The 15718-nt window shown below is 35.6% G+C and overlaps 1 protein-coding gene across 2 annotated transcripts; it reads right to left on the reverse strand.

Moving 5' to 3' along the window:
• Positions 1-3175: 3175 nt before the first annotated feature.
• LOC107670506 (E3 ubiquitin-protein ligase MGRN1-like) lies at positions 3176-14909 on the reverse strand. Of its 2 annotated transcripts, XM_016463135.1 has the most exons (17): positions 14302-14909; positions 13863-13981; positions 13551-13639; positions 13253-13399; positions 11368-11485; positions 11091-11157; positions 10657-10700; positions 10505-10552; positions 10327-10395; positions 10066-10225; positions 9534-9643; positions 9233-9447; positions 5840-5951; positions 5703-5748; positions 4172-4276; positions 3887-3930; positions 3560-3640 (listed from the first exon to the last, which is right to left on the reverse strand). In XM_016463135.1, the coding sequence occupies exons 1-16, from the start codon at positions 14387-14389 to the stop codon at positions 3890-3892; spliced, it is 1578 nt and encodes a 525-aa protein (XP_016318621.1). In that variant the 5' UTR covers positions 14390-14909; the 3' UTR covers positions 3560-3640; positions 3887-3889. The 2 variants fall into 2 exon arrangements, with proteins under 2 accessions (XP_016318620.1, XP_016318621.1); XM_016463134.1 differs by lacking the exon at positions 3887-3930 and having other exon boundaries at positions 3176-3640; positions 14302-14907.
• Positions 14910-15718: the final 809 nt, after the last annotated feature.

A 15718-nucleotide genomic window follows, 5' to 3' on the forward strand; every position in this document is an offset into this window, starting at 1 on the left:
ATAAATATACATACAGTATAGTTAAGCAATATCAGACGAGGAACAAAGAAGATTTGCCGTTTCCCTGAGCGAATGATTCAATTAGGCTACCCATTCATAAAGTCGTTTTGAACGAAGCGAATGAGTCAATGACTCGTTTATTAAACAGTGATTGCCGCCACCTACTGGCGGTTTCAGTTTCATATTTAAAAACAATTTATTTGTTCCCCCATCATTTAATATTTCTATGTTCAAAATGTTCTATTCAAAACATTAATCCAATAACATTATTCATGCAGTTATAATTGTTTTACGTGCATTCATGCCCCACCTGAGCTGCATTAAACAGTCAGTGTGTTAAATAGCCTACTTCTAAAGGTAATGCCATTACAGACGCAGCTTCTGTGCCACCTCTGCCATACAAGCATGGACTTAATAATTTAATTAGTTACTTCTGATGTAATTGCATTAAATACTGTAGAGTACTATAGAACAATTCTGTATAAAACAATAGCCTAGTGGATTTAAAATCAAAATTTAGCATCTAATGTTAAAATGTACGTTTTTATTGTAACCGGCTCCTTTTAAATACTTTGGTCAGTTCAAGAATAATTTATGCGATTTTATATTATTCATCTGAAAGAATAAAAAGAACAGCTTCATGTCTATTCAACTGGTCAAGGTTGATATAGGATTTAGAAAGTAATTAGTAATAAGTACTTCAATACTATTTGGAGAGTAATTAGTGCAGCAATCTAATCACATGGGTGAAGATGTAATTAGTATCTATTAATAATTATTTAGAGTAACTTACCCAACACTGCTATAGTGTTATGTTATTCTAATTAAACATGTATATTAAAGAATCTGCCATAGAAGATGATGCATAAATTAGAATAGGTCAGAAAAATAACCCAAAAAATGTATAAACATAATTTTTGTGCATCTGTAAAATAAAGTACTAAAGGTTTAAATATATAAATCAAGGGAAGAAAATGAAGTAATTTTTAATAAAGTAAATGTTTCAGGAAGTGTCTGGAAGGGTACTGAAGTGCACTTTAGTATCAGTACACAGTAGTAAAGCACTGCACAACAGAAGTATATGCTAGTGCAGGGTAATCATAATAAAACACTCTCAAGTGCAGTAGAATATTTTTCTAAATTACAGTTGCTTTGAAGTACATTTTATTTTCAGTGCCACTGACCAAAGTATATCAGAATTACATGCAAAAATAGTGTATTAGAAGTGACAAAATCACACATTTTGCTTAAGTGCTGCTAAAATAAATCAAAAGACACTCCAAGGTTTAACTTCTTACATTTAGGATATAACACTCATGTCATTTATATACAAGTTTTTCCATAATGATACATTAGATACACACCGATGTATGAAATATTATCTCTTAAAGTATATTGCTTTCATAAATAGTATTCATTTTGAAAGTACGCTTTAAATGCACTTCTCACAAGTGAGGAACAAGAAGGCACAGTGGAATATTTAATTGAAATTATTTGCACATTATTTGAGGAAATAAATAATATGCATATTCCAGAGCAGTGATAAATCTTACATCAATATTATCATGCAGAGCTGTAAGCAATTAATTCAAAACCTTAAAAATGTTTTTTTACATTTGATTAAAATACATGTACAGAGCAGCTTAATCAGTGTTAACAGATGATGTAACAAAAATCATGTTAAGTATTATAGCATTACAAAATTTGTATAAGCAATACGTTTCGACCTACATAGTATCAGTTTAAAATGATCTGCTCTCCAAAAATGGACATTACAAACAAGAACATCAGTCTCACATCTAATGCATAAACGTAGTCGAGGCTAAAAGTTACAGCTGATGAACACAAGAACAGCACCGCTATGAGCAAAAGCTGTTGCAACATTTGCTTAAAGGCACATAAACCTCTATGCATAATGCTACAAGACACTGCATATCTGCATGTTTGAGAACAATGAGATTTCATGCTTCTTGTGACTTGCTCATTGAGCTTTTCTTTCCTCTCTTAGAAATACAGGGTCCAACTGTCAAGATATACAACCAACCTGTCAAATATTCACAAGTCCTCGCTCTAAAATGATTTAACATCTGAACCGACACATGAAAGGAATGCCTTCACATGTTAAAGTATTTAAGTATGTAAATAGAGTCCACCATGGCTTTTTTTAGTCCTTAAAGTTTTAAAGAGCATAAATAGCTGAACACGCAAGCACATTTAAAGCACTGTTAGACCACACAATATTTGGTCATTAAACTGACAAGCTGTCCACCATTTCCAACAGTATCACTATAAATATTACATTTGAAATCATGAATATATATATATACTCAAAAGTGCTTTTCTGACTGCTCATCTTCAGTCAGCACACAAAAAAATAAGTTCAGGACATTAAGCACTTACTAAAACATTTACTAATTATATTTCTGTATTATTCACTCATTAAACACATGATCATTTGTTGACTTTTACATTTACTCGTACAGAGATCCTGAAATGAGTTTTTATTGAAATGTGCTTCGTCTTATTAATCGTAACAAGCTGCTGTATGTTTATTAGAGTTATCTAATAGTCCTGGATCAAAGCTCTATATCTAGCTTCACATAACCAAGCATCAAAATGACCCGCTTCACCCTCAACCACACTCTTAAAAATAAAGGTTTAACACATAGAAGTGGTGAGAAAGTTCCTCAAAGAACCTTTCAGTGAACAGTTCATAAAACAATCTAGTGTGAAGAACATTTTAATCATCTAGAGAACCTTTTTCCACTATGAAGAACATTTTGTGCAATGGTAAAGTTCCTTGGATGTTAAAAGTTCTTCAAGAAACAATAGATGCCAATTAAAAAAAAGAATAAAAAAAAACTTTTTTTTTTTAAGAGTGTATCCACAAATCAGCAGGAATTTCACCTGCAACAACCATCTACCATTTCACTAATGAAAATGATCATCTATCATCATTCTAATCCTTTATTTTCTTTTTCCATGAAAGGATGGATTGTAAATCGCCAAAAGTTCATTAAAAGTAGACCATGAAGGCATTTTGTAATTGGAGGGAATATTATTAGATGGTTTAGAGTTTGGTCTGTTCATCACAGATATTTCATATGGCTTCTGAAAACTTGATTACTTGATATGTAGTATGGACTAATCATTTTATTTTACTGGTTTTTGGAGCTTACCAAGTACTTTAAAATCAACTTCCACTTTCATGGAATGTAAAAGATCAGACTGGACATTCTGCCCAACTACTTTAGTGATTCATGGAAGATAATAATGCAGAGTTTGAATAACGTAAGGGTGATCACTTTGGGTGAAGTAAGCAACTTGATAAAATAGAGCCCTAAAAACCAAGCACAAGAAATATGACACACCACCAGAACAAGCTCATCGGCCTCAGCCAGTTATGTTCAGAAACAAAAGGCCTGGAACAAGAGTCAATCATGTTCAAAGTGGGATACTGGAATGGGAGTGCATCAAACTGCAATGTGGAGACATGTCGGGCTGTACAAAGAAGGAGATGGGCAGGGTTAAACATCCAGTTCATCATCATCCATGTGCAAATGGCTTGAGGGACCCAGGAGCGGCTGGCTGGAGCAGCAGGTACTCTGAGTGTTCAGACTTCCAGTTGAGCCAGACAATCCTACAGAAATGACAAATACTGCAGTTAAAAAATCTACTCTACACAAATATCAAAACATGTAACACATGCCATATTTTATAAACAGGCACATCAAAGTTTAACAAATATGTCAAAGCAACAATTTAATGATTGATTAAACCAGTAAAACTGGAGACTGAAGAACTTTTTGTGCCGTATAGGTTTGCATGGCACTGAGAACAAGAACATGGAGGAACAGCCGAGAGAAGGACACAGAAGCCTACATACCCATTACTCTTCCATACCAATAGAGCAGGAATCAGGACCTAGAGCTGCCCAGAGCAAGACCACGAGAGAAGCCAGGAAGGCAGGGAAAGGAAGTCAAGGAATAAATGGCACACAGGTTAGAGCTGAATGACCGAGAGCCAGAAACATAGCGTTTGTCAAATTGCAAGAGAGAAAGAACGAACAATGTTGTTCGAAGAGTGCACACACACTCAGGACAATAACGTCTCTGTAAAGGACACACTCAAAGCATGCACAATAGGCTCTTGTGTCCGGATGTGTACACACCAGAGAGGGACAGGTCTCCAGGGGGGTCACTTTCAGTCTTGGTAAAGCTGCTGTGCTCACTGCTGTAGTCATTCAACACCTCTTCCTCCAAATTCAGTCGATCCTCTGTATAGATTCACAAACGATAGAAACAAAAGCTGTAGTTGCACAATAGATTATTCTTTATTTAGTAAAAATGCATTATTAATACACGACACTAGCAATTTCTGGATTCTTGATCAGTATCTTATGTTCTCCACTTGTTTTCAAAATATTTGTAATATACGCTGCCCTTCAACAGCATGGGGTTATGACGTTTTGTTTTTTTTTAATTGATACTTCTATTCAGCAAGGACACATTAAATTAATCAAAACTGGCAGTAAAGACATTTATCATGTTACAAAAAAATGTCCATTTCAAATAAATGCTTTTTTTTCTATTCATGAAAGAACCTTGAAAAAAAAAAAAATGTTTTCCACAAAAATATTAAGCAGGGTTATTATAGTTAACTAAAACTAAACCATAAAAAAAAAACATTTTAATTACTGGAGATAAATTAAATTTAAAATAAAATATTAAAAAAAAACAAAAAAAACTTAAACTTCAAATCAGCATTATGCAAGTCAGCATATCTGAATGATTCTAAATGATGAAAATGTAATATTTCTTCATAGTATTACTTGTTTTACTGTATTTTGACCAAATAAATGCAGCATTGCTGATCATAAAAGACTTCTTTCAAAAACATTAAAAAAAAACTACCGATCACAAACTTTAGGACAGTTCTGTAAGTATATTTGGTGTTCTACCATTGGCAGAATTGACTTGTTTTAACCATAACCTTTAATTTAGTAAAATAAAAAGGGCTCCTATTTGGACATTTGGTAACACTTTTTGGACACCACATAATATGTAGCCAAAGTGGTAAACAATAGGACTTTGAAATGTTTGCTTCTATGACAGCACATCTGAACATGCCCCTATCAACACTTTCAACCAGGGCTGTCATTCTATTAAAATCCATAAAAACATGCTACGCTAATTAATGTGTCAAATTTATTCCAATTAATCACATATCAATATGTCCAGAGAAAAAAAACAACATAAGACTAGTGGTCGACCGATGTGTGTTTTTTGACAGTATTAGAATGTTTGCCTTTCAATTACTCATAATATAATACTTTGTATACATTTTAATTCCTTTGTTTAACAGTTCTATCGGATTATTAGACAGACTTCTATCCGTATTAGACAGAACTGTTAATGACGGCAAACAAGAGGGAGAATGTGAGCACTGTGTGGTCAGGCGCGGCCGTTCTCAGCGCCGTCAAAATAAAAGTCCGGCGCACCGTCAAAATAAAAGTAAAAAAAGGCCTCGAACGCATCGGCCAAACAGAAAAACGTATCGGCCGAGGCGATATATCGGTCGACCACTACGTAAGACATTACATTATTGTGATGAAAGCATTTAACAGACACAAAAATAGCTTTAACGTAATATAGCACTTTTCCTATTTCCAGTCAGACAGTGATAACAGTGGAGTAACTCACCATCTTCAGGAGACAGTGAATCAGGGGCATCCTCCCCAGCCGTTCCCTGACAATACAAAGACAGTGAAGAACATGAGAAAGGTACAACCCCATCAAGCAGGCCGTGGGTAAGATGCTATATGGGCTGTGTTGCTGACCTCAGTGGGGGCAGGACTGCTGGACAGCAGCATGTGAGCTTGTGCATCAGATATCTCAGACAGTTTTTCTTCATCCTCCTCCTGAATGGGTGACGATGGAGAGCGTAGAGTGCTGCAAACACACAGACTGTCAGGACTAGGGATGATGCACTAATTAAGTCTTCTAGTACAAACACTATTTAATGTTTGTGCCTTTGTCCTTATCGTAGGAAACATTAAAGGGGTCCTATTATGCTCTTTTACAAAGTCTTGATTTTGTTTTGGGGTTGTACTAGAACAGGCTCTCATACTAGGTTGTTCGAAAAACACATTATTTTTCACATATTTTACATTATTACAACACCTCTCTCCCCAGTCTGGCATGAACGGCTCGAATAGTTCCTGTATCAAATGAAGGCCTGCCTTCTGAAATACGAAATGTGCTGTGATTGGTTAGCTGGGCCAGTGTGTTGTGATTGGCAGCACTCGGCGCCTGGTCGGGAAATGTCATGACCCTTACCATCCTGCTGCAAGCTTCAGTGTAAATATTGCGTCAAAATCAAATCGATTTGAGCGTGATTTAGACCCGGATGATTGTAACCACTAAGTTCGTCTGCCTTGGGAAAGCTAGCGTGTCACCGACATAGTGATAACACTCGTTGCCTTCTCTAGTGCAGCTCAACCTGGTCTCGTCCCATTCGTAGATATTTGTGATATCACAAATCCCGGAAAATATGTGTTGTAGTCCAAACGAGTCATTCGTTGTAGTTTTTGAAAAGTGACTTCCGTTAAAATATCTCCTTTTGAAGTGGACTTTGAACTTTGTAAATCTTTTTCATGCTCAAACAGCAACATTACAGACTAACTAAAGTTGAAAAAGTGAAAAAGCATAATAGGACCCCTTTAAAATATCTTTTATATTTCTCACCATTACAATTAAATGCACTGGGTGGCGCTGTGGACATGTGACACTGGTCTGATGAGCGGTGATGAAGTAGGAAGTGTTTATATTCTAATCTGTATATTCACGCATCCCACAGAATGGGGATCTGCTTTCATGGTGGAAAGAGAACACAAGTTGCTACAAAAAATGTGGACACTCATCAAAGAGGTGTCTGTGTCCCAGCAACCTTTGTGCCGTAAGGGCAATTTTTTTCCACAGCAGACCCTGTGATTAACAGGATAAAACGTTTACCTTTTTTTTTATATATATATAAACATGTGAAAGAATAAAAATGCAATCGCTTTTATACAGACACTAGTTTTGTATATGTGCACTACCCTAATTACAGGCATCTACTTCTCCACTCTATGTCAGATGAGTGTTTTTTTATGGTTACTTTTTAATCTTGATGTGCTTATTGATATATAAATATATTATATATAAACAAATGTGTATCATTCAGTTATTATTATTATTTATTTTTTGCCAATTTGTTTTATTTGACCATTTTCTTCATCAAGTAATTAATCAATCAATCAATCTTTTTATTTGTGTTAGAACTCTCAACAAAATTATTTGAAATGGGCACTTTTAGTTAAAACAGGAAGACGGACTATGAGTCAACACATGCCTACTTCCTGAGATGCTGAGTATATTTTCCTCATGGCTACAATAAAAAACAGGATGTACTGAAAATGGCAAGTGGAGTCATTATTCGGATTTATGGAAAGGAGAAGTTCATGACATCTTGCTGTGACACAAGCAGATGCTTGATGCAGGAAGTTCAGCCCTTAACTGGCCATTACCCAGCTATTATTACTCAGTCACGAGAAAGCAAAGATCACTTATCAAAAAATCCCACTTGAGATCAGCCAAAAGCATTATTTTATTTTTGAAAGCAATGTTTCATAGTCCATGAAATAGTTTGACAAGTGCTGTTTTTATTCCTGTGTTAACACATTTCCTAGTAAAAAATCTGTGCAGTGCTGGATACGTTTAAGGGGACAGAGAATCTTGACTTGTTCACATGACTGTTTTTTTTTTTTGGTTTTTTTTAGCAAGGAGGTATTAAATTAATCAAGTAAGAGTAAAGAAATGTATAATGTTACAAAAGATTTCTATTCAAAATAAATTCTGTTATTTTCATCAAAGGAATCCTGAAAAAAATGCATCACGGTTTCCTCAAAAATATGAATCAGCAAAACTGTTTCAACATTTATAATAAGAAATGTTTCCTGAGAAGCAAATCAAATCAATGATTTCTGAAGGATCATATAACACTGAAGACTGGAGTAATGATGCTGAAAATTCAGCTTTGATTTGCAGGAATAAATTACATTTTAAAATATATTCAAATAGAAATTTGTTATTTTAAATTGCAATAATATTTCACAATATTACAGTTAGGGCTGCAAGATTAATCGAAATTAAATCGCAAAGGCGATAAATTGCGATTAGGCAGAAGCTGCGATTGTCATGCGTATCTTTCAGTGAAGCACGGTTCTGTGATCAGCAGTAAATCTCCATCCGAAGGCCAGAGGGCGCTCTCGCGCTGAAACTCCAACTACGCTTTGCAGAAGAAACCCAGGAAATCCCTATAGCAGTTGCTGAATAAACAGAAGATTTAACTGCTTTCATTAATTCAACGTGACAAATAAACCAACGACTACAATATATGGTTTATCCGAGTTCGTCTTATTATAATTTTTTATTATAATAAAGTATATAATAATGCAATGCTAATCGACATAGCCTTTAACACTGCTTAGAATACTATGAAATATGTTGCTTGCCTTATTCTGTGTAAGAAGCCACATCATCTCACAGAAGGATTTACTACAAACACTCGACTGACGTTATGAAGTGAGTTTGGAGTAAAAAACATGTTATTAAATGTGGTATTTTCACGTGCTTTCAGATGAAGCAGCATTTACTACACAGAGCCGTAGTTCACTGACAAGCTACGCAAACAGATTTCATAAATCGCAGAACGATTTCATAATCACGTGATTAAATCGTCTGCGATCATGAACGCGATTTTGCGTAGCTTGTCAGTGAACTACGGCTCTGTGTAGTAAATGCTGCTCCATCTGAAAGCAAGTGATGATGATTTACTGCTGATTGCAGAACCGGCTTTACTAACAAAATGCGCATGACAAGTAGTAAATGCTGCTCCATCTGAAAGGACATGCTGGAGATTTACTACTAATCACAGAACTGGCTTTACTGACAAGATGCGCATGACAATCACATTCGATTAATCGTGCAGCCGTAATTACCGTTTTTACTGTATGTTATGATCAAATATAAGCAGCCTTAGTGAGCATAAGAGACTTCTTTCAAAAACATTTAAAAAATCTTACCGAACACAAATGTTTGAATGGTAGTGTATTTATCCACACAATGTTGTTCGGCTCAATTGCTTGTTTGGGTCAGTATCCAAAAACAAACATGCAGTGAGTCAGGTTTACCTGTCAGGTGACTTGCTGACTTCGCTCTTCTGTCCGCCACTGTCTCCAGAGTGGTCAGGTGAGCTGAGCTGCCTGCTCTCTCCACTCAAGCTCCCAGAGAAGTTGATCTCGTCATACAGAGGTGCAGATGGAAGGCCAGGGGACACGGCACCAAGACCGTTCAAAGCCTCCAGCAGCGAGATGGGCTCAAAGCCAGGGGGAACTGAGTCTGAGCTCTGAGAAAAGGGACAAAATAATGAGAATCAGAGAGTGATGCCATGTTGTCTTGTATGGAGACAACACAGATGGATATGTGTCATACCGAGTGCTCATCATGATCCATGCTTTGAGCTAGCACTGAACTGAAGGAAACAGGAGAAAGTGCTCCAGGCTTCTTTCTTACAGCTCGAATCTGAAGAAGAGCTCGAAACGCTGGAGACAGACAAAAAAGGCACTTCTAAATTTCTTCACAGGCTTCTCGGGATGTTACTCAAATGATACACAACTGTGGGAGTGTTAAACTGATAGTTCACCCAAAAATAAAAATCATGGCTTAATTTACTCTCCACTCATGTCATGTTTCAAACCTGTAGGACTTACTTCTATGTAACAGAAAAGAAGATATTTTGAAGAATTTCTCTTTGACTTCCATTCTATGGTCACAAAATAGATTGGAATTCAATGGGAACCGAAACTGTTTGTTCTCAACATTCTTCAAAATAAAAAAAATAAAAAAAACACTGAAACCATTTTATTAGCATTCTTCAAAATATCTTCTTTTGTGTTCCACAGAAAGAAATGATGACAGAATTTTTATTTTTAGGTGGACTATTCCTTCAACAGCAGTTACATACGCAGTCGGCAGATCGGGCAGTTGTTGGCCTGGTAGCGTAGAGTATCAGCGCAGGAGTTACACAGGCACAAGTGCCTACAGGGCAAAATCAGAGTGTCCCGCAGATCTGACAGACACACCACACACTCGTTGCTGTTGTCACTGTTCTCATCCTCAGATGGCTGGGGGAAAAAAATCACAATGACATTTTCCATTACTAATAATACAGAGACCTATATAAATATATAGAAAATGTAATGAACAGCAGCAATCATCTTTTTACCTTTGTCTCTTGGTTGTTTTTGTTCTCAATTCCATAAATCTCTTGTAGCAAGTAACTGACACGGTCCACCTGTGGTGTATAAGCAAATATTTAGGAAAAAAAATATTATGAACTCATTACCATCTCTACTTCAGAATAATGTTACAAACAGGACAATATGGAAATCATTAAGACTCACTATTTGTTTCTGCTTCAAAGGTTTGACTGAGAAACTGCCATCAACATGCTGTAAATGTAAAAAAAAAAAAAAAAAACCTGTGATGCACAAATACACAACCGCTACAAATAAGCATTTCAGAAATTGTGCATATGACATCAAATTCAACTCACTCTTTCAAATGCTGCCAACAGTACATGTGCATGTCCCAAACAATCTGAAATAAATGGTTACAATTAAAACGCAGATTCATAACAGCACTAAACAAACACACTGATTGGTTCTCTTTTGAAATATTCGGGGAACACTGTGCTGTATAGACACAACATGATAAAGTGTTGTTGAGCAACTTTATCTCTTCCAACCAGCAACAAGCATCAACAGTGTAATGTTAAGAGATGTGACAAAGTGTTAGAGCAAATCCTCTAAAGGGGTCATATGATGCGATTTCAATTTTTCCTTTCTCTTTGGAGTGTTACAAGCTCTTGGTGCATAAAGAAGATCTGTAAAGTTGCAAAGAACACAAAATAATGTTCTTTTTAGCAACATCATATGACCCCTTTAATCTTTTATACTCTTCTACCCTAATGAAGTCCTGAAAACATACCATTTCCTTCATCAACCACAGCCTGAATCACCATGGGAAAAACACCTCTGTCCAAATCAAAGTTGAGCTAAAAAAAGAAGAGAAATGCATCAAGTCAAGTCAAATAATTTACATTTGCCAATGTCAGGACATTTTCATTTGATTGGATTTGCTTGATCTTGCCCTTCATTATGTGCAAACTAATTAATGCTAAAGGTCAAATTAATATCTTAGAAGCCAGTATGGATTTGACCATCAGAGGAGAGTGACAGCACTGAACTAGACTCAAGGTACTTACATCTTCTTCCTTCCATTCAGAGAAATCGATCTTGAAGGATGGCAACGTAAACTGCTGGCTAACCCCTCTTTTGTAATATACGGTTTCAGAGACTAATGCAGGGGTTTTCGGGCTGTATCTTAATAAGACAAATATATTGTTAGTGCACAGATATCATAACCACATGTTTATATAATGCCATTCAGTTAGTTCAGATGATAATCATTGCATTTACAGAACTTTTTCATATGTAAATGTATTTTCTCTGTGGCTCAGTGTGCTCCAGTGACTGATTGCAATTACTAAGCTTTTGCATATGCATAGCTTTAACAATGAACTTTCAAAGTAAAACAAGAACAATTGCACAAAAGAGTTACTCAAAAGACTGTTATGTAATCTCTTTATAAACTGCTATTCTTACACTACAAACTAATTGCTAAAAGACCCAGAATATTTCCATGTTCACAAATGATTGTTTGTTTTAGATCCCCACCATTATATAACAGACAATTACAAACATATAACATGATATGAGCTTTAATATTACATAATTACTTTAACATTGATAATAAATTGTAATGGTATCAATGAATGGTTGTAAACATATTGTTACTGAATATGACAACACTGATTTAACATGGATAATGGGGACTTTGTCACATTTGAAGTCTATTTTCTAAATGCATATTATAGATCTTATTGTGAACCATTCATCCATGCATGTTTTTTGTTTTGTTTTTTAGTTTTTGACCTTGTAATGTTTAATTAAAATGTCATACTCATAATTGGACCAGTAGAATTGATTCCAGTAGAAAACGTATTCTCTCTGGTGACCTATGTCACCAGATGACGTCTCCAATCATTTAGTGCATTTAAATCTAGGGATTGTAACGATGTGATACGATTCACGATACTGATTTCACAATACGATTGTCTCACATTTTTTTTTAACTGAATTAAATTTAAAGACAAATTATTAGAGCCCGACCGATATGGGTTTTTTGGGGCCGATACCGATATTAGCTACAAATTATGAATGAAAAGGTGTCCTTTTATATTGCTTGGACAAAATGCTTGACATTTCTTGTAAAATTAATGAATAATACAAATAAAAGAAATCTCTGCATACAAAGAAACTATGGCTTTGCCTGTGCTCTTTCCATTTAAAATTAGAGGCAACCCCTGTATTTTAATCATGAAACCAAAGAATGATGCTGCATACATGTTATTTAGATTTGAAGAAATCTGAAGCAAAAACAGAATGGTCTGACTTTAGTTTTGTGAAACTATACTACATGTCTGGATGAAACAAAAACAGCAGATGGGCTGAATGAGACGCAAATTAACTCTGACAGCAGGTGGCGCTTTTATGGAACAGCAGTTACCGATGTGCTGCACTTATAAACGCTACTTTAATATGCATTATACAGACGCAAGATGAAAAGAAAATACCATCTAAACTTTTCTGAAGACCTCAGAGATACATTCATATCAACTCCCACCCCCAACTGTATCGAGATTCGTTTAACATCTCAACAGATTTGAATCATCACATATTTGTATCGATTTTCAACAGGCTTGGGGTCCAGTGTTGCATTCCTACTTAAATCCACCCCTGCAAGCTCACGTTCATCTGCCTCCACTTTTGACAGCAACGCCCACATCTCAAAATCCAATCAACAATCAATGCATAGAACCAAGTTCACACCCTACATGTTTTCTTTGTCCATAATGGGTTACACTCAGACGTACGTCACAATATGAAAAAAGATCTGTTGCTACTTTCATTTTGTAGTGACATTAAATGCTGATAAGATGCGCGTAAAATATCGTATGCGATTAATCGTGCAGCCCTACATTAAATGTATACCTGTTCAAACAACATTAAACATGTAACTGTCCTTACAATGCCATCCCATTGGAGAACTCCTCAAAAGCCTGGCAGTAGATAGTTATGGCCACTCGTGCATCAGAGTCAAAGGTGAACTCCACTCCATATAAGGCCCTTGGTTTTGATCCTTCATCAGTAGGAGTGTCAGCGTCATCTTTATACCTATAATCACACAAATTTACATTGAAAATGCAAAATTACTTAAAAGCAAATACACCAATAACAGAACAAAAAGCGACTACATGCAGCACAGAGATCATTTGTTCTCAGGATATGAATGTTTATATTTTATATAGTAATCCTGAATCAGTACCTGACCAATCGTAATGAGTCTTTTCTGATGTTGACAAGACTTCTCAGTGTCTTGACTGGCTCATGGGGTGCCGGAGTAACATAGGGAAACTGTGGCAGGTACCGCACGTGAAAAAAAAGAATAAAATAAAGGAAAAATTAATATTAATATTTTATTCAGATTTTTATTTATCAAATGCTTTTAATGCTTATCAAATGCTTTTATCTAAAGCCAACACAAGAGTTCATCAAAAAGAGACAACAGTGGAAACATCACAAAACCAAGTCTCAAAGCTGACAACACAATCACAAGGCATTCAAAATTCAGCTGTACCTGCACTGGGCGGTTACCAAGAAAGTTGAGATCCATGTTCTCTCCAAAAAGGTAACCCTCTGGATGAGGAGTGTCAAACTTCTCTCCTCCCATGAAAAAATGGCTGGCAAAATAGTTTCCTTGGGGAAAGAAAATAGTCATTATCCAATCTGACACCTCTAACAAAATGTATAAACAGAGTAACACCATCAGTGAAGGCATTCTTTGTCATTTTGCCATCGTTTACACTGGTATTAAACTTTGTACATACTAATCCGGTTTCATATGGATTTTAACTACATCATTTAATCAGTTTGTTGACAGTATGACCTTATTAGATAATGTTTAAAATGGGAGCTTATCTGAGCTCAAGAAATCAGTCTATTAGAGATGATAAGTGTTATCAACTAGAAGGCAAGAGCACATAAACGTCGCCTTCTATCACAACAGTCCATCTTACCTGATTTTGGAGGATATCTGTAAGCAGAATTGGCCTGGATGTCGATGTCCTCAACACCAGCAATTCTTCGACTAAGAATTGAACCCATTTCTCCAGCACAGTCCGATCAGAACAAACTAACTTAGCGGTTATTATATGTATACAAAACAGCAACACGGCTGGTTAAGTGAGCTAACTAGCTAACCTTAGCCGCGTAAAAACAGCAACAGCTCCGAAACGAAAAAGTGTTCAAATTAACATGACATGTGTTTGATCGGCATTTCTTTTCTTCTGAGTCGGATCAGATGTGTCTCGTACAGTCGTTTGTGTAATGTTCAGTTCAGTCAGCCGGATAGTCTTGACACACTGGCTAACTAACTGACTAGCAAGCCCGCCAGCACCTAGCTAGTCACGAACTGGTACTCAATAAAACAAGAGGTGAACAGGCATATTAAACACACTAAAGTAAATTATAAAAAGGAATACAAAAGACCTGCAGGTAATTTTGTCCGTGGTGTTTTCTCCAAATAATAATTGCCGTTTTCTTCGTAAACACAACACAAGGAAATCGTTGTTACGAGGCGACCCCGGGAGGGTTGTAGCATATCACCACGTGATTGGCTGAGCTCGTCACGAGACGCGTATGCTTGTCCAATCAAAAGAGCACAATCTTCTGCGATTGTCTGAGCTGACCATGAGAAGTCTGTTTTCATCTAGTCAAGAGAACACAAGCTTCATTTGTCATCTCACTGATACTAGACAATAATATATTTTTGATAACCGAAAAGATCTGTAAGATCTATAAATATAGGTATAAAATATATAAAAATCCACAATGATTGGCAGCAGTGATGCATTGCTTATAGTTAGAGTAAAATGACCTTATTTATGAAATGGAGGGATATTTCCTTGTTCAGTGGTCAAAATATAACTGAAATCACACTTGTTATTGTCTATCAATAAAAAAACGGGGACAATACATTTTGTATGTTGCGGGTTCCATATACTATTATTATTATTATTATTATTATTATTAATTATGATGTCTGACCCTAACTGGTTGTAATACAATTCACCAAAAATCACACTACGAAAAACAGTAAATAGTAAGCATTTCAAAAAGCAAAGACATCAAAACAGTTTTATATTATAACATGACTTTACACAAAACAAAACACATTACAAAAATAAAAACAAAATAAATATGAGAGTGAATGGTAAATAAAACTGGATCTAACAAATATGTTTAACATGTTCTAGTTGTATTTAATGTTTTCATTTTCACAAACTGTGAATAATTACAACTTTAACTTTTTAAATGTTATTTTATGTTTATGCTTTTTGAACATGGATTTTGCTATTTTAAACTAGGCTTATTGCATTTTATTGCATTCTGAGCACAAAGTATGTGCTTTCTTCAAATATATATATATATATA

Source organism: Sinocyclocheilus anshuiensis, unplaced genomic scaffold, assembly GCF_001515605.1.
Source record: "Sinocyclocheilus anshuiensis isolate Anshui unplaced genomic scaffold, SAMN03320099.WGS_v1.1 scaffold476, whole genome shotgun sequence".
Classification (NCBI taxonomy): Eukaryota; Metazoa; Chordata; class Actinopteri; order Cypriniformes; family Cyprinidae; genus Sinocyclocheilus; species Sinocyclocheilus anshuiensis.

Coding starts and splice junctions, on each gene's coding strand:
- LOC107670506 (XM_016463134.1), bottom strand. CDS start 14,389: ATGGGTTCAATTCTTAGTCGAAGAATTGCTGGTGTTGAGGACATCGAC. Junction 5,952..9,232: donor GTCAGCAAGTCACCTGACAG/GTAAACCTGACT, acceptor GTGTGTTTGCAG/CACTCTACGCTCTCCATCGT. Junction 5,749..5,839: donor GCAGTCCTGCCCCCACTGAG/GTCAGCAACACA, acceptor TTGTATTGTCAG/GGAACGGCTGGGGAGGATGC.